The 20,236-nt window shown below is 39.1% G+C and overlaps 1 protein-coding gene across 2 annotated transcripts in view; it reads right to left on the reverse strand.

Annotated features, from left to right (window-relative positions):
- The window catches only part of tmod1 (tropomodulin 1), a 30,679-nt gene extending 10,939 nt beyond the window's left edge, over nt 1-19,740 (reverse strand). Inside the window, exons 1-5 of one of the 2 annotated variants that reach the window (XM_061722078.1) lie at nt 19,460-19,740; nt 13,189-13,267; nt 12,292-12,428; nt 6,765-6,921; nt 3,859-3,975 (exon numbers count right to left, since the gene is read on the reverse strand). In XM_061722078.1, the coding sequence (XP_061578062.1) occupies nt 3,859-3,975; nt 6,765-6,921; nt 12,292-12,414 (397 nt within the window). In that variant the 5' untranslated portion in view covers nt 12,415-12,428; nt 13,189-13,267; nt 19,460-19,740. The remainder of the gene's footprint in view (nt 1-3,858; nt 3,976-6,764; nt 6,922-12,291; nt 12,429-13,188; nt 13,268-19,459) is intronic. The other variant, XM_061722086.1, reaches the window with a different exon arrangement.
- Between the last annotated feature and the right edge of the window lie 496 nt (nt 19,741-20,236).

A 20,236-nucleotide genomic window follows, 5' to 3' on the forward strand; every position in this document is an offset into this window, starting at 1 on the left:
ATTTTGTGTTTGAATACTTTGATTCTGGTTTTAGTGTTGTCGGTTGGACAATATGACTGAAAATAGTTTGCACTTTACAGTACAGGTTGTGACTGTCCTTTTTGTCCTGTTCTGCGGAAGTAAGAGAATCATGTTACTGAGCTCAGCTGAGCTTTTACAAGTGTGGATGTTAAATTAATTAAATTAATACTTTAATATGCCTCAAAGTTAATTAAAACAACTTGTGCTGGATTTGATTCGTGACTCATCCTTTTTTTGCATTAAATAACTGAAAGTAACTTTTACTCAAATTGCATTTTAAATGAAGTACTTTTGTACTTTTACTCGAGTACATTTTTAGATGAGTACTTTTACTTTTACTTTGAGTACGATTTAAGCAAAGTAAAGATACTTTTACTCAATTACAATTTTTCAGTACTTTTTCCACCTCTGATTATGGGACACAAGCTGCGAGATAGACTCGTTAGTTGATAGCTATAAACTGAAACTTTCCCAGAAATAGCACACCATTTGATGCTGAAAACTACAAAGTGTGCAGTTGTTCACATACTGCATACTGAATACTGCATTAAAGGAGCTTGAGGCTCCTTTTAAGAAATGAGACTCTCTAGCGCCACCCTTCACCATGGCGGCCCTTGGGGTTACTGCAGCCAACAGTGAAGCCGGCACGGGAGAACGGGGAGAACGCACATGCAGCGTCATGTGACGTCACATCCGCAGCCCAGCGCGGGAAATTTGGGCCCGAATTGCAGCACATTTTGCAGCACACAGCCTGTTCAAGGCAAAGGAGAGATACACTAGAGGGCTCATTCTTTTGGGTTTGGAACGCTTCATCTGACATTATTACTAGAAAACTTAAAATGTATACGGATTTATTTCATAAATCTTGCCACAATCCGGCCTCAAGCTCCTTTAAGTTAAGATCAGTGTCTATCCGGTTGTGCAGTATTACATTTCAAAAATGCCTTGTATTTGTTTGGTTACTGGTTTGGGATGTTTAGGACACGAGAAGCTGCGCTGCATGCATCAGATGTACATCTTGATCTTATTAAGCTAATTGTGTTAGTCAAAAAGTTCTTATTGTTATATTTGTTTTCACAACAAAACCTTTCTTCAAGACTATTTCAGACTATTTTGCTAGTTTTAAGATTTCTAGTCAAGAGAGATTTTCTTACACCATTGGTAGAAATGTTTTGCTTAAAGTAAGACTGTTTTGACTAGATTCAGGAATACTGTACTTATTTCTATAGCGGCTAAACAGCCGCTATAGAAATAAGTGCAAAACGGGGCTGTCAGTCCATGCAACAAAATATTTGTTACAGCAGTAATGAAAACGTATGTGCAGCGTATGAGCAGTTACAGGCACAAAGAGTGTCACTGTCAGTGTCTGCTCATAAAAAAAAACAATAGCATGAACACATGGAGAAAACAGTGCTTTCATGCAACCATGGCTTGCTGTCAGCAGATACCCTGGCAGGTGTTCAGTTAATGGATTGAAAGATCCAGCAGGCGTTGGAGAAGAAAACATGGAGAAACTGATGGAGTGGTGGCGGGGAGGGGTGGAGGGAAGATGGAAGGAGCACTGAAGGAAATGGACAAGAGTTAGACCGAGGAAAATGAGATTAACAAGGGCTGTTTAGGTCATTATGATGTGATTACGCTGATTAGTGCGTACATGGAGAATGAAGACTAGTTAAGACATTTGAACATATTCAGCACAGCAATCCAATACTGGGAATATCACAAGTAAGTCGAGGTCAAGTCTATTTATTTATCACATTTAAAAACTGACCAAAGTTCATTACAGGTAAAATAAAGCTATATGAATAATGGGCATCCAAGCAAGGACCATTTGACTGACATGATCAAAGTGTATTATAGAGTGCATAAGGGTTGCAAAAGAGCACAACATTTCAATTAAATTCACAGAAACTTCCCAGAAACCTTCCATGGGACAATACGCTAGGGAATTTTGGAAATCATCCATGGGAGTTTCCATGGGAATTGATGCAACTTTTAATAACATGTAACAAAGACGAATATAAACATTTTCCTGGTCATTGCCAGACATACACATTCATTTACTCAGTTTGTTTTTATTAATGCCACTGCTGACAATGATTTATTTGGGAGCAGAACTTTCTTGGGCTTCTTTCACCAAAAAGTGTGATTAAAAACAAGTAAGCATGAATAAAAAGAACCGTAGGACACTCCCCTAACAAAGCATGTATTTTTCATTCACATTTTATCTTTCTGCATCAGTGAGGCTGACATGTATCAAGACACCAGCTGTGTATCTGGCTTTTTTCTGGAGAATACATTCAGAGAGATGTATACGTATATAGTTTGATATGAAACTGTATTATTCTGGAACAGTTAATCTACATGAAGGCTGGAAAATTAGAAATATGCTAGAAGAATGGATACACATCATGCTAAATCAAACTATAACCTGTAAACTATAATTGACCTAGTAATATAAGTGCAGCATGGTGGCTTCGTGTTTAGCCCTGTTGCTAGAAGGTTCCTGGTTGGAGGAGTGTTCCTGTGTGGAGTTTGCATGGTCCTGTGTGGGATTCTGCGGTTACTCCGGCTTCCTCCCACAGCTCATTCTACATTGCCTGTAGGTGTGAGTGTGAGGTGTATGTAGATGTTTGTCTGTATATGTGGCCCTGCGATGGACGGGCAAACTTTCCAGGTGTACCCCTACCAGGTAAGACCCCCGTTAGCATGTTTGGGATTAAGCGGGTATAGAAAATGATGTATGAATAAAGAAAACTGGATACTAGATGGAAGAAGAAACAGCGGCAGTCATCCGATGAGCTCGGTAACATCCTCTTAGATTATTAACAAAATGTGGTTAGCCAGCTGACATGAAGTATATTTGACTGGAACTGCATAAAACTAAACTTAAAAAAAAAAAATGTTTGTTAAACTTTCATACTAAAGATTAAACGTTGTCTAGGTTTTGGTTCTGTCTTGTTACTGGTTTTGTTACATGGCCTCAGACATTATGGAGGAATGGGGGTCTGCTGGAGCCTATCCCAGCTCAATTCAGGTGGGAGGCAGGGGTTACACCCTGGACAGGTCACCAGTCCATCACAGGGCCACATATATACACACAAACCATGTACACTCACGCTCACACCTACGGGCAATTTAGAATCACAAATTTAACCTAATATGCATGTTTTTGGACTGTGGGAGGAAGCCGGAGTACCCGGAGAAAACCCACGCAAGCACGGGGAGAACATGCAAACTCCACACAGAAAGGTCCTGCCGGGCCTGGGAGTCAAACCAGGGACCTTCTTGCTGTGAGGCAACAGTGCTAACCACTAAGCCACCGTGCTGCCTTCAATTATTGTCAAATTAAATTTATTTTAAAACAAATTGTACTGACCAACATTGTGCTGAAAGATGTTTTTTTTTCAACATTTAATATCCCTGATATAAGTGAATGCACAGTTTTGAAAATGTATAATTTATTCTCTTTAATTCCAAGGAAGCTTTCGATTTTTGAAAAATTCCCGCTATTTTGCGACCTTGTAATAATATGCATCGATGAGCATGTTTTATTATTCCTATTTGATTTCGGTTTCTGTACTTACTTACTGTATAACCTTAAAACATGGAAAACAATGGCTAAAACAACAAGAATGAAATAATAAATAATATATATATATATATATATATATATATATACATATACATATATATATATATATATATATATATATATATATATATATATATATATATATATATATAATTATATATAATATCTACCTTTTTTTATAAAAATACATTCATAATTTTGTAGAGAAGATGAAAACGAAGTTTGACGTAAACTGCGGTTACCTGCGATATCACAGAGTTCTGCATCGGTAGCACTCGCCAGCGCTTCCTCCAGCTCCGGTTCCAGGGTCACGTCCTCTATGCTCGGGTCCACCAGCTTTTTAGGCACCCAGGCCTTCCCTGCAAAGTCGATGGGTAGACTTTAATACAAAACAATCCATGCTTTTCTTTTTCTTTTGTTTTCGTAATAGGTGGCAGCTTTTCTTGACTTTGGATGGAAGCTTGCCCAGAATAAGATAAGCTGACAAAGCTGTACTGTTAAGGTCATATCGCCCTCCCAGATCAAGAAGACAAGCTTAGAGCATTGTCCCGTGTTTCTTTGAGAAACTGCTCTCCAAGTTCAAAATGAGAAGATTTCAAAAATGTCCCCTGATATCACTCTCTCTACCCTTCTGCAATATTTGCAGAAACTGTCACCATGGTAACAAAGGAAACGGAGGAGGTTAACAAATATAATTTGTCCAAGAGAAATGATCATGACTGAGAAATGCCCACACACTCAGATATAAACATCAGTTTTCTCACTCTTCTATTCAGACACTTTTTTTTTTACAATCTTCTTCAGTATTTAATTTAGCGTTATTCTAATTTCTGTGCTTCGTCTTGTATTGTCCCATCTCTGCCATGACTCGTATCATGCAGTCAAGAACTAGTGAATTTCAGAAAAGAAAAAGGACAACTTAGAACTTTGCACTGAAAAAACCACAATAGTATCTATTTGAATTCAATCTAAAGAGAAGAATCAGACAGACGTGAGGCAGTGGGAGGTCCATCTGCACCAGTCAGCTCTGATTCATAACAGATCAGTCACCTAACATGAAGATCATTTTATGTGACACCTAAAGGGCCAAGAGAGTTGTATCTTTGCTGATATCAGTCTGCTATTTCTGCATTTGTGTGGCCTGCTTCTTAAATTTCACCAAGAGATTTTCTAAACCGGCTCTGAAACACTAGTTGGTGTACACGGGAGTTTCCCTTCAAACATTGTGGCCAGTGAAAGGCTTTGTCTGCATAAGAGCGACTTCACCACCTTGAATATACGCCCAGAAAAGTGTACAGAAGCAGAAGCACTTGCAACCAGAGCGCGGTGTGGGCAACAGCTGAGAGATCGTCTAAAGTTGCACATGATATGATATGTCTGGCATCTCTCACCATCCATAAAACAAACATCTTTGTGTCCACACCAGACTGACGCTGGCCAGCTGACGGACCTCTGAGGACCAGCTGAAGGGAGCGTTGGGGGAACTAAGCTGCACCGCAGACTTCAGAGACTCTAAGTTAACTAAGACCCCGTCCACACGTAGCCGGATATCTGCGGATATCTGCTAAACCGGAGATATTTTCCTACGTTTTGACCTGTCATCCACATGAAAACGCAACTAAACGAAGGTTTAAAAAAAACTCCGGGCAAAGTGAAGATTTTTGAAAACTCCGTTTATGTAGATGCGTGTAGACACACACAATCAGAGTTTTGCGTTTTCGAACGTCACATTATGCGCCAAAACAACAACAAATCTGCTCTGACGTGCGCCTTTTGTTTACTACAGAACTACAGATGATCCAGCATCTTTTCTCCAAGCTATTAAATAAATGGTCTCTGCTCTTGACCACCGCTTACTGCGTTACACCGACACAGAGCCTACGCCGTAGGGTACGCGGCGACGCGCACCCTACGCCGTACCCTACGGCGTAGGGTGCGGCGTAGGGTACGGCGTAGGGTACGGCGTAGGCTACGGCGTAGGGCTGCGTCGATAACGCGGCAGCTCCGTGGCGGGACACGGGGGGGAGAAGGAGACGCGCCTGCTGGGGAAGCGGAGCCACGGAGGTGCAGCTTCCCTGGGAGCCGCAGATTATCTACAGGTTTGAAATGCTTATGAATGTGGTCAAAAACGCAGATCTTCGGTTACGTGTGGAAGGGTTTTTTTTTTTAAAACGATGTAATGTGGATGCAAATTTTTTTATAAACGGAGGGGGGAAATATTCGGTTTTAAAAATACCCGGCTACGTGTGGACGGGGTCTAAGTTTGAATGTTACCTATCAGATACCAAACTCTCAACAGTCTTTTTAAACCATATTTTCAAAATGTAAGGTCCTTAGATAACCCAGCTATTGGCAGCATTTAACTTAACTCTTAAAAGTCAGAGAAAGAAATGTTTGTCATCGTGTAAGTTAGGGGCGGGCAAAAATACCGATATAGCAATAGATCACAAAACGCCGACTCGATATTGATATTCAAAATTTGAACATTGATTTTTTTTTCTTCCAAATAATAAATCATGTTTCAGATGGGTTGTCAATCCAGTACGACCTTATTGTGTGTATTGTTAATGTTAATTTCATATAATGTAAATAATATGAAAAACATATGCAAATATGGTGTAGCTTGTATGGCTACAATAAAACAGCATGGATAATTTGAATTACATTGTCTTGACTCAGTTTGTCCCATGAATTATCATTATAATCTGGTGTACGTGCAAATCAGATTTTAAGATCATATTGCCTTTTACAGTTTTCAGCGAAATATGTATAACATTTCAATATATTGCAAAATTTGGATATTGCAATATCGTATTGTAAGTGACTCAAGTATTGTGATGTGTTATTGTGAGGTCGGCAATACCCACCCCTAGTGTAAGTTCATTTTAGGACTAAGGCAAACATTTATTCTAATTTTTAGAGGAATTATTCGCTCTAATTATATTTGCGTTACAATTTCCTGCAGACTACCGAGAAATCCTCAAACACATTTTTGTCTGAATAAAATAAATCCAGATGCATGCATTTGCTGATAATAAAAAAAAGCATCAAAATCTCCAATTTACAATATCTCAGGAAGACTTTTTTAAAATGTACTAAATTCATGACCCAGTTATCAAACTGCTTCTAACAGGAAGTGTATCCCCACCTCTCTTCTCTCCGGTGAAGGGCACCAGGTCTTCTCTGTCCGGATGCTCTTTGGCCTGCTTCTCCAGATGGGCCAGGAGATTGTCCCTCTGAAACGTTCCCGTCGGGGATTTCTTGGTCTGATCCTTCTGCCGCATCCCAGCGGGCAGCAATGCATTCTAGACAAAGAGGGGAATTTACAAGGTGAACTCTTAATACTGCAGACATGGACAAAACTACGTGTTATGGCAGGAACACGGTTCAGTGTGCATAAATAATGTCAGTGTAAAATGTCATGTGTTGATGGTTGAGAACTCGCCAATGAAGGAGGATGCACTTTCTGCTTTGTTCACGTGACCAGTACAGGAGTTGAGGGGGGATGAGGGGGGATGGCATCCCCCCTGAAATAAAAAACAGTCAAAATCATCCCCCCTTTGAAACTGCCATCCCTCGTTTCCATCCCTTATGTCATTTCATCAATGAATGTGGTTTTACTGATATAACAACATTTAGAGTCATCACCAGAAAAATAACTTATTTTACTATTTTTACCTGTTTCAAGTAAATTTTCACTTAAAATAAGTAGAACAATCTGCCAGTGGGACAAGATTTATCTTCTCATTACAAGCAAAACAATCTTGTTCCACTGGCAGATTTTTGTACTTATTTTAAGTGAAAATCTACTCTAAACAGGTGAAAATTGTTGTTTTTTCCAGTGATGAGTCTTGTTTAAAGTGTAATGAGATTTTTTTCACTAAAATGAGACATTTTAACTAGAAATAAGACAAATATTCTTGTTAAGATTTTGAGTTTTTGCAGTGATCCATTTTACTTATCCTGTGAAGGACAGAGTCATATTGATAAGTTCAGAAAACTGTTTTTTATTGTTGTGTTTTGATGTATTTGATGTAAGCCCAGTGGATATTTAAAGCTTACAGAAGGCTGCATTTAACTGCTGCTATGTCATTCCTGCAGTATTTCTGCAGATGTTTTAGTCAGTGCTATTATTTGTAATATATTATATTATTTGTAATCAGCACAAATTATCTGTCCCCATATGATAAAATCCGCCACCCCCCCTGATTTTTTTTTACAACTCGAGTACTGCACATGACTGTAGGTATATATACAGAACATTATCAATGTGCTGGTAAATGTAACTTCTATATCAGACCTTATCTCCGCTCCAGCCCAACAAAGCACCGAGAAGTTTCCCATACCATAACCCCACACACAAGCTATTTTCAACCTAAAGCCACGTTCAGAACGAAGCTCTTAGAGATGCTGCTTATAGTTTCATATCTTATCTGTGCTCTCAGCACTCAGGGGACTCTATATTCATCAGTCGGTTTCTCTCTCTACCTCACTCAGTTGTCCATTTGCCTCCAGCCCGCCATCCTTAAGTCAAAACCTCAAAGAAGTCACGTCAAAAACATCACAGCAAAACAGTTTGAATTTCTTGCCAAGCAGTTTGCAGTAAGACCTCTGTAAACTGAGCAGCACACCAAGCTTTCTTTGCTACACGGTGACATCAGCTATTTGTGATAGGTCCCAATCACAGCATGTTATTTTTAACAGCATCGGAGTCTCTCCTCCTCTCCAAAGCCACACTTTTAATCCGTGAGACATAACTGTAGCACGTACGCTTGTTTTTTCTCTGCGTCCTTGAGACAGGTGAGCTGACTTTAAAAGGTATGACGAGAGACTAATGAAACGACAGCATATTAGCACATTAAGCCTATTTCATTTAGCTTTAACTAACACATCATTCTTATGACTAGCTGTAAACTTTATCTGGAGGCCATTATGTGTGGATGAGTTTATCAATGTGTGTTTATATTTGCACTTGTGTAAACAGAAATATCAGGGTGTAGAATAAATAGGAGATCAGGGTGCTAACACAAAGATGGAGTAAATCTCTTCCTCTATTTGTGCATCCAACAAAGCTGCACTTACTTCTAAACCGACTCGGACGCACGTGAACGCACATATATCTAAATTCACCCAGAGAAAGAGTAGCAGACAGAACTTTATTAGCACGCCCTTTCAGAGCAATCTGTCACTCGTTTCCTTTATTAAATGAAACGGCCACCTTGAGCTGCTTGCATATGTGGACAGGAGGAAACCCCGGGTATGACAGCCTGTCGTGGACCTTTGTTTTTACTTCTACGAGGGCATGAAGTCTGTCTTTTAGTAATGGACATGTTGTAGCGTGCTACAGTTGGAGAAAAACCTGAAACTGACTTCTAATAACCAAGATCTTTATTATTCCTCTGAAAATGTTTCATTGACACTTGAGTCAGGTTGAAGGAGCGGGCTCGTTATTCCACATCCTCAAGGCTGAGATGTAACGGGCCAACAGATTTCACCTTTAATGTGCTCATATTGGGCCACCAGATGGTTGTATCTAGGTGTGGGCAAAAATATCGATATGGCAATATATCGCGATGCAGCTGATTCAATATCGATATTCAAAATTTGAATATCGATTTTTTTTTTTTTTTTTTTTTTTATTCCCGATCTTTTTCCCATTATATCACCCAGTGCTCCTACCTAAGTGACAGTCATGGGCATTGCCACTCTCTAACAACCCTGGGAGGCCCTGCACTGAGCTCAGGTTTTATTTCACGTTTTATTCCATTTTATAATGTATTTTTTATATAACACAATTGCCTGTCCTTAAAAAATGAAAAATAATGGACAGAGGTTTATTTATTTATGGATTTATATCTATACTGACTGATCACTGTGCCTGTCCTTGGTTTTAGTACCATCTTTCTTGTGTTTATTATCATTTGCCACATAATTAAAGCAACCTCATACTAAATGTAATGTTAATTTCATATGATGTAAATAATATGAAAAACATATACAAATATGTTGTAACTTTAGCTTGTATAGTTATAATAAGTTATAACACACACACACACACACACACACACACACACACACACACACACACACACACACACACACACACACACACACACACACACACACACACACACACACACACACACACACACACACACACACCCCACCCCTAAGCCAAGTTGAAGTGTTTAGTAAAGACAAATTGTTCTTTTGAATCATGTCTGCTGACTGTAACTACCGGTAATCACAGTGCAGCTGTCCAATATATATATAAGCTGTTTTTGTTTTTCTTTGTTTGGGTTTTACTGGAACTGATGTGGGACATCTTCCTGGGAAAGTTAATGCATGTTTTATAGCCAATGGGCACTTAACTGTTGGGTAACAGGTGACCCTCGTGAACAGACAAACAAGGTAAGCATGACGCACACACTTCCCACCCTGTCTGACGTTTACGTCATGGAGTCCTTGCAGTCGCTCACTGCTGGCATCAGTCTCTCTCTCCCTCTCACACACACACGCGCCTCGACTTTACACTCCTCCAGTCATACCCTTGGCATTGAGGGGTACTCCAGGCTCTTTGTGAGCAACTAAACGTTCATCTAAACACTATTAGAGCTTCCCCTCAGACCATCATAAATCACTGAACTTCAGTTGACAAATCCAGATATAAATTCATCCGAAAGACCTGCAGAAAGACGAATACAATTTGCTCATATGTTGTCATTTCTGTAGTTGTGCTCAATAAAAAAATTAAAACTACTGTAGATAATGGGGAAGTCTACACGGCTCAAATTCATTTTCTTTTAAACGAGAAAAATAAATTACTTTTTAGTCCACAACATTCACCTGACAGCGCTAATTTAACTTTAAACACCCACAATGTCAAAAAAGACATGTATATTGAAGAGTTCTATAGTAAATTTAGACACCTCAAAAAATGAAGAAAAACTGCTCTACTTTGAAGTGAATGCTATTTGCATGTTAATACCATTTATTATTGAGCAGAAAAGAACATAAAAACATAGAGGCCACTTTGTGTAATAAATACCCAAAGAATATTTAGCTAATACGTACACAGTTTCAAATAAACTTTTAGTTAAAACTGTATAAAATGCAATGATTATACAATCAGAAGACAGAAGATTGAACATATTGGATGTTTAAACTATGGAATTGAAGCAGCTTAAGAAAAAAAAAGGTAATTTTAAATTTGATGGTAGTAATATGTCTCACAAAAGTGGGGTCAGTCCTACGTGGAGTGTTTGGGAACAGAGCGATTCAGCTGTTGGGAGTTTTGGAGGAGGAATGTTGTCACATTCTTGTCTAATTTAGGATCCGGACTGCTCAACAGGTTTTGGTCTCAGTTTGTGTTTTCTTATTTTCATGATGTAGCAAATGTTTTCATTTGAAAAGGTCTGAACTGCAGGCAGGCACCCCAACTCTTGGCCCACAAAGCTGTTTTGGTAGCAGAAGCAATATGTAGTTTAGCACCAGCTGTAAACGGTGGCTTGTATGGATGATGTTCGTATGTGGCCTCTTCTTTGCATGACGGAGATTGAATCTGTATTTGCGGACGGCACGGTGAACTGTTTACTTCGCCAGTGATTCCTGGGAGTGTTCCAGGAAGCTGTGCAGCGATCTCCATCCACAGAATCGTTCCTGTCCGACGGCTCTGTGGATCTGGGGCGGCTAACGCTGATTTTAGCCCTCGATCGCTCACAGCACACAGAGATTCCTCCCAATTCTTGAGATGTCTTGAAGATGTACTGCAGATGATGCAATATTTAAAGTCTGCAATTTAATGCCAAGGAACATTTTTCTGAAATTGTTTAACTATTTATAGGCAGTTTTTCAGTTTAGTGAACCTCTACCCATCTTTCCCTCTGAAATGTTTCTTTAAAAGGATCCCTTTATAAACAATCGTGTCACTGACCTGTTTACCAATCAAAGATCTTCCTCCGTGTGTTTCTCTTTAGTACCACATACTTTTAAAGTATTTTGCTGCCTACGTCCCAACGTTTTTTGGTACGTGTCGCATTCTGTTTTCATTTCATTCTCCGTGTCCCTGTTTTTTCGGAGTTTCCTTTTTAGATTGCAACATTATCAACTACAGTACAAGACTAAGAAGTTCTTCCACTGATGTGGCTGACTAATGGTGACTGTAAACGCAGATTCATCTGGACTCAGTAATCTGTATAATTTGGAATTTGTTTTCATTGTGGCAGATCTCTTCATATTTCTCCTACTTGTACAAGCTGTAAAACACAATGTAAACCCAGGACTGCCATAAAAACATAACAGAACTATGTGTTTAGTTTAATTACACTCAGATAATGTAAACTCTGCAGGTCAAGCGCTCAGAAAGTACAGTAAAAATGTACATTTGTACACTTGCTGTTTATTAGACTTTGCACTGCCTGGTTTTGTATACGCAAGATTCAAGGCCGTTGATCAGCTGCTCCTGCGTTAATGTTGTAAAAATATGTAATTTGTGCAAAAACTACTCAAGGATGAAAATGCATTAGACTGTTTTGCACTTTGCACAGTTTGTTAAAAACCTAATACCAGTCAGTTGCAATCCAAAGGAAAAGTTTGCTACACCTCAGTGTTTCATACATGAGCAGTTCCACTCACGGTGCATCCCTGAATCCACCAGACTGGGGTTATAAACTTACATCAGGATCAAGCTCTTCTAATTCATCTTCTAACCGCTGCAACTCCTCTTCTGATAGCTTGTTCAGCAGCTCGTCCTCGTCTACGTCCCTGTACTTGTCCATCTCCTTCTTTAACTTCGACATCTTAGACAGCACACCTGAAAAAATGGATGGCATCTGTTACAAAACGCAAATCTAAAAACACAGTTCTTAGTTGGTTATTTGAAAGGGTACGTTGCGTTAAAGTGAGGGTGATATTTAAAAGTAAGTGCTACTTGTAGGACGTAAAAAGGTTTATATCAGGGATATTCAATTGGCGGCCCGCAGGCCACATGCGGCCCGCCAGGAGCTTTTATGTGGCCCCTGGTCATATTTCAAAAAAGGTGTTTGTTGAAAAAAAAACATTTTTTTTTTTTTTTTTTTTTTTTATAATATTTTTATAACTGGCTACTATGGACTAAAATGGTTGTGCTCAATGCTTAATATAATATTCAAATAAGGAAATGTTGGTGGAAAGTGGTGCTTTGTCATTATGGCGTGTTTTATTAAAAGTAGGTCAATATCAATTTCTGGAGACAATTAATACATCATTCATATGTAAACTAGATATATTCAAATGTATAATACAAATGTATTATATTTACATAAGTCTTCGTCTTTGAGTGCAAAATACATTTTGAAAACCCCCACATTTTCAAATTGTGCGGCCTCTCCATGCAGTCCTTTTGCAGATGTGGCCCCCGGCCGAATCTAGTTGAATACCCCTGGTTTATATGTTAAGAGAGTGAAGTTTGTGCCTTTGTATTTGAGCTACTGCTTGAGTAAACAGCTTGAGCGCTTCTTCCTCCTCTGACCAGCTCATTTATAGCCAGCAGTGTTGAAAATGACCTCGGTGATACGGCGTCGGACGGTACTCACCTCAATGATCCCCACCTCGGCACTAAAACCACAGCAAAGGCAACCCAAGGCCCAGATTGGTTCAGGGAGAGCGAGACACCTGAAACGGATGAAAGCAAGTGTGAAGAGAGTTTTACAGTTCTCACGACAAATACAGGTTAGTGTGGAATAGGAATGGGCGATATTTTACCGTTCACGATATACCGTCAAAAAAATTCCCCACGGTAAGAATGATAAATTCCCGTTGATGACGTTTTTGTGTAAAGCTGATTTATGGTTCTGTGTTAAATCCACGCACAACGTACGTGTGAGAGAAAGAGAGAAAGAAAGAAAGAAAGAAGAAGAAGAAGAAAGAAAGAAAGAAAGAAAGAAAGAAAGAAAGAAAGAAAGAAAGAAAGAAAGAAAGAAAGAAAGAAAAGAAAGAAAGAAAGAAAGAAAGAAAGAAAGAAAGAAAGAAAGAAAGAAAGAAAGAAAGAAGAAAGAAAGAAAGAAAGAAAGAAAGAAAGAAAGAAAGAAAGAAAGAAAGAAAGAAAGAAAGAAAGAAAGAAAGAAAGAGAAAGAAAGAAAGAAAGAAAGAAAGAAAGAAAGAAAGAAAGAAAGAAAGAAAGAAAGAAAGAAAGAAAGAAAGAAAGAAAGAAAGAAAGATTTTATTAATTCAATTTAATTGGTGTAGTTTAGTAGCATTTAGTATTCTTTTAGAGCAGTGTTTTGGAGGCTCCAAAGACTGAATGTGGTGATAGATTTATAGTTACAAAGGTGGAGTTGAATTGGTATTTTTTTTTTATCGTCATTTTTATCGTTATCGGGATAAATGCCAGAAATGATCGTGATACATTTTTAAGTCCATACCGCCCTTCCCTAGTGTGGAAGTATTTTGGTTAACGATTGATTTTTCTTATGCTTTTGCATTCATACACAACCACAATGGACTTGAACTACAACAACCAAGATGTGATCGAAGTGTCGACTTTCATCTTTAAAAGGACCATTTAGGAATTACAGTCACTTAAGCAAAACTGTATGTACATATAACCATCATTTTAAAGGTTTGGACAGTTATTCAGTCAATAACTGCCTGCAGTTTGTCGCCCATGAACATCATGGAGAGGCTCTACCAGAACTTCACTGCAGCCACCTTCAGTTTTTGCTTGCTCATGGGTCCGTCCATCTCCAGCACCGGAACATTATCCTCTGCTGAGCTGAGATCAGTCAGCTCACTTGGAAGAATATCCCATTTCTTTGACTAACCAACATGTTTTAGTCCCGTCAGGTTTGTAGTATTTAGATGACAGTGAGAAGAGTACAATCCTACACACTTCATCTACTTCTGCCAGCAGTCACATCATCAGTAAACATCAGGTCTATTAGCAGCCGCACATGCCCGTGTCATAACACCAGCTCCACCACGTTTGACTCATGGTCTGCTTTAGATCATGAGCTGTTCACTTCCTTCTCCGTGCTTTTCTCTCTCCATCACCGATACAAGTGTGTCTTGGTTTCATCTGTCCAAAGACTCCAGAACACTGTCACTGTTTAACTGTCGAGGAGATCAGCTATGAAATAATCCATCCATCCATTATCTATACCCATTTTATCCTTTGCAGGGTCACGGGGGTCTGCTGGAGCCTATCCCAGCTAATAATAGGCGAGAGGCAGGGGTTCACCCTGGACAGGTCGCCAGTCCATCACAGGGCCACATACTGTAGATACAAACAACCAGACATACTACTCACACCTGCGGGCAATTTAGAATCACCAATTAACCTACCAAGCATGTTTTGGACTGTGGGAGGAAACCAGAGTACCCGGAGGTTACCCACCAGGATAAATACCCTCTAATTCTTTCAATTTCCTATCATTCATGCTGTAAAACTGTTAAATAAAATGATTTGGGTTAGGGCTGGGCGATATATCGAGATTTTAATATATATCGATATATTTTCAAACACGATATGGTACGAGACAATATCGTTTATATCGATTTAAAAAAAAAAAAATTTTTTTTTTTTTTTTTTTTTTAACGATTTTGATATAGCTTATTTTCTGACAAATTGACTTGAATGTTTTATTTGAGATTTGCACAAATTTTTTGTTATTTGCACAACTGTCAACCTCAGTGGAAAAGTCTGCCTGTTACTGTCTACATTGTATTAATTGCACAGTGTATTTTAATTTAATTGTTATGCAGGAAAGGGATATTTGTTTTATTTTATCCAAGAAGCATTTTTATTCTATATATGCAGGCAGTTTATTTTTATTTCATTTGTTTTATACATTTTGATATTGTGCAGACCTCTGTTAATAAAGAAACCTGTGTGACATTTGGTACGAGGCTTTGTATTAAAACTGACTGTTTTTTTAAGGGTTTGTCTCAGAAAAAAATGAAGCTAACAGAGACGCTATGCTATAATGCTTTGGGGGAAACCCCAATTATGGCACAGAAAAAATATCGAGATATATATCGAGTATCGCCATTTAGCTAGAAAATATCGAGATATTACTTTTGGTCCATATCGCCCAGCCCTAATTTGGGTGAAAAGGCAACAGGTCAACTAGCTAATGCATCCCAAATATATTTTAAACACGTTTCACTGAGTTCCATATTTTTCTTTAAGGTTTTGTTCAAGGCATTTCACATTTGACATTTCAAGATTGTACTACCTGCCTTCGTGACGGAGAGCTTGACGATAACTAACATTTGTGTAGCTCTGTGTGAACCACTACCTGGACAGTTCCCGGGTCTCGAAGTTTGGGAAGATGTGACTCGTCCAGCCTGGCACAAGTCCATGCGCTCACCACCCAACCAAATACGGCTTCGATTACTGGGCCACAGACACCCACCGGCCACTGGATGAGGTACACCTGGCGTACCTCATCCAGGGGCCGGTGGGGGGAGTTTTCTCATTTTTGATGAATTGGTGCCACAACACAGTGGTGGACAGTAACAGAGTAAATTTACTTGAGTACTGTACTTAAGTACATATCCAGAGGATTTGTACTTTACTTGAGTATTAGATTTCTTTGGTACTTATTACTCTTACTTGAATACATTTCCAAGACAAATATTTTTACTTTTACTCGAGTAAATTTCTAGGAAGGCTGAAAAGTACTCGTTACTTTCAGGTCTGCTCTTTTTTCTTCTTCCCTAAAATCCTATTGGACACAAGCTGTTTTTGTCAAAGGAGGAGACCTATCACAGTGCACGCTCTCCACTGGGATGTACGTAAAGCGGAAATACGTCAAGCCTCCTCAAAACGATACCGCCAAAGTAGCCTGCGTTTGTCAAGACAGAGCCGCAACAAGTCAAGACAGAGCCGCAACAATGGCTACGCCTGCGTCAGGAGAAGAAAGACAATCCGCTGAGTCGTCTGATAATGAGCCGGACTCGGAGCAGGGACTTTCACAAAATCCTTGGCCGTATCTTAACTCAATGTTTGAGTTCGACCGAATAAAAAACGAGGGCACAGACAAAACACAGACAAAGTAAAAAAATTAAATTAAATTTAAATTAAATTAAAATTAAAAAATATAGTAATTTACTGATGTGGAAAATAAGAAATTTACTCTTACTCTTACTTTTACTTAAAGTAAATTTAAAAGCATTTACTTTTGGATACTTAAGTACCTTTAAAAGCAAGTACTTTTCTACTCTTACTCGAGTAATATTTTGACTGAGCTAGTTTTACTTGTAATGGAGTAAATTTTGACCAGTAGTATTTGTACTCTTACTCAAGTACTGGGGTCGAGTACTCTGTCCACCTCTGCTACAACACAGAGGAGAAAACTGTATGAACACAAGTACGATCTTGGGGGAAGACCACACCGTTCCCTGAAATTTTCATCTCTTTCCCCTCTGTGGAAAAATAACGACCAACAAATAGTCTGTGCCATGTTTTTCTTTTGTTTCAGTGAAGAGATCTACTGCAGTCCCCCCCTGGATAAGGAACAAGATGTGAGACGATGGATCAGCTCCAGCTGAACGTGTACGAGTCACAACACTGAACACAGCAAACTCTAAACCCGGGATCATCACTTTTTTTTCCTCTGGACCTGAGCTGAGCTGCTACTTATGAAAGTCCACATCACAGCACCAACTATAACTTTGCAGGATCCACATCAAACTAAGAGAGGATTCTCTAATTAGGCAGAAAATGCTGAGCTCAATCCCCAAACTAAAACCCATGACGCGTGGCATTTAATGAGCTCAGTGTGACAGCAAACATTTGCCTCTCATCTAACATATTGCCTGTCAACAGGGGAGACGAGCATGCAGTTCTTTTGTTCTGCTTTCTTTAAGATCCATGACAGGACACGTTTCCAAAATATAAGATCAAGAACTGGGCTGGACTCCAAATAACACTGCAAAATTCTCTGGAAGATGCTGACCTGTTCTGATGATATCAAGCAGACCTCTGCCTGTATTTATGAAGTTTCTGTGAGCTTATGCTTCGCCTTCATTACAGGAAATACACTGAGCAGAAGGGGGGGACGGCTACTGATGACCTGAGGCAGATAGCTGGAAAGTTATATGAAAGCTGATCGTGTATAAGCAAAACCATTGTCACAAATACTGTAAATCTCAGGTTCAAAAGTATAAAAACTGCTTTCCCCAGCATTTTTAACAGGAAACTCCTTTTAACTTCATATACATATTCTGTAAAACTCTGAGTGACCAAAGCCTTTGACATAGGGTTGCCACCTTTCAGAAATAGAAATAAGGGACGCCCTGATTTCAGCAGCGCAGGAGCCAAAAAAAAAGCCCCAAAACTTCTAAACTGAATAAAAATGTTTTTATTTTATATGAAAAAACTAAATGCTTTGATTTAAAGTTTAAAGTGCTTTAATAGCATTGAACTTGCATGACTGTAGAGACAGACAACCATACTAGTAACTGAAATAGCCTCCTATGCTACGTATGTCCACATCAGCCAATATGTATAATATAGTTACAGGTGAAGAATATGGTGTAAAAGTTAATTTATTTCAATTATTCAACTAGAATATGGTGTAAAAGTTAACTTATTTCAATAATTCAACTAGAATATGGTGTAAAAGTTAATTTATTTCAATAATTCAACTAGAATATGGTGTAAAGTTTAATTTATTTCAATAATTCAACTAGAATATGGTGTAAAAGTTAACTTATTTCAATAATTCAACTAAAATATGGTGTAAAAGTTAACTTATTTCAATAATTCAACTAGAATATGGTGTAAAAGTTAACTTATTTCAATAATTCAACTAGAATATGGTGTAAAAGTTAACTTATTTCAATAATTCAACTAGAATATGGTGTAAAAGTTAACTTATTTCAATAATTCAACTAGAATATGGTGTAAAAGTTAACTTATTTCAATAATTCAACTAGAATATGGTGTAAAGGTTAATGAAAATACGGTACAAATCGTGTCCCGTATTAGTTCAATACGGGCCGCAATATTTTTTTCTCAAATAAAGGACAATTCCGTATTTTACGGGACGGGTGGCAACCCTACTTTGACACTCAACAAATCTGCCCGTAAAACAGTAGTGAGAAAACAGCCTCTACTTTAGCTAGTTTAAGTTGATAACAGTCTCCTGAATGTGACAGACAGCTTATACATGCAGTTCACCTGTCCTGTCCAAGATCTCCACTAGTTGCATTTAATCAAACTGACTAATCTGGGGGGGAGGGGGGGGGTATCTCTGGAAACACCCATGTTCTCCAGAACAACAAACTAAGCTGTTAGCAGTTTCGTTTTTTTCTACTTGGCTGTTGCAGAGCCAGAGAGTTTCACTTATCACAACCTGAACAGTGAGGGCCACAGCGGCTCAGCTTCTGCCCTGAACCTGACTGATGCCCGGCCCTTTGTGCATCCTGCAGGGGTCAACATGTAGTAGCCTAATGTTTTATGCAGAGTCCCCTCACTCATCAGACTGTTGTGTTCACATTAGGAGACAAAAAAAAAACTGCACAAACTTCTGGATATTGTGCATGTTTCAGATGAGGAACCAGGTGGCAAATATGTCATCTGATAGAGCATGAAGCATGTGCCTGTAATACATGTACAGATGTGTCGACCACTGCATCATACTGTGATAAAAGGCTGTTTTATTGCAGATTTCTCAGGGGTTACTGTAAAGAAACATCCGTTTTAAAGTTGAAAGCTTTACTCTCACTGGTCTGTTAAACTTATCTTCAGCATGCAAATTCTTAACCATCAACAAGTGAGACAAGTGTTCACTTATTTCCCTGCTTTATTGCTCAGATTGTAAATGTCTTTTTATTTCTTTTTTGCATTCATTTACGTACCTCCTCCAGCGCTATTAATAGCCAGTGGGCCCAGCTGGATGACAGCTCCGAATACTTTGCCCAGATATGGTTTCCTCGGAGCGGCGGAGCCGCGGTGCGTGTCCGCTCCGGAGCAGCAGGAACCCGAACCCGCAACCCGCTCAAGCCCAGACCCGCGGACCGACCCGAGCCGGAGGATTTCAGCGGTAGCTCGAGAGTTTCCTCCCCCGCGGCCGGCCGTCTCTGCTGGGGTTTCCAGAGGCTCAATCCCGTCTCCCGCAAAGGGCAGAGTAAAGTTATTGGTGGAGATCTTCCTCCTCCTCCTCCTCCTCCTCCTCCTCCCGCTGCCCTGTCACTCCCATGATGTCAGAGCTGGGGCTGCTGCTGCTGCATCCATCATCGGACACGGCTTAAATTGATGGGAGAGTACCAGGGCCATGGAGGGGAAAACTTATTTCATGTTTTTTTTTATTGTGCACTTTGAGAGAAAAGTCGAAGTGTCGAGAAAAAAGTCGAAATGAAGATTAATGTTGAAATACAATTTCAAGAATAAAGTCAAAATTTCGTGAATAAAGTCAAAATTTCGTGAATAAAGTCGAAATTTAGTCTTTTTTCTCAACATTTCAACTTTATTCACGAAATTTTGACTTTTTTCCTCAACATTTCACTTTTTTCTCGAAATTGTACCTCAACTTTATTCTCGACATTTCGACTTTTTTCTCGAAATTGTACTTCAACATTAATCTCTCGACATTTCGACTTTTGTCTCAACTTTACAACTTTTTTCTCGAAATTGTA

This window comes from Cololabis saira, chromosome 1, assembly GCF_033807715.1.
Source record: "Cololabis saira isolate AMF1-May2022 chromosome 1, fColSai1.1, whole genome shotgun sequence".
In the NCBI taxonomy this organism is placed as follows: domain Eukaryota; kingdom Metazoa; phylum Chordata; class Actinopteri; order Beloniformes; family Belonidae; genus Cololabis; species Cololabis saira.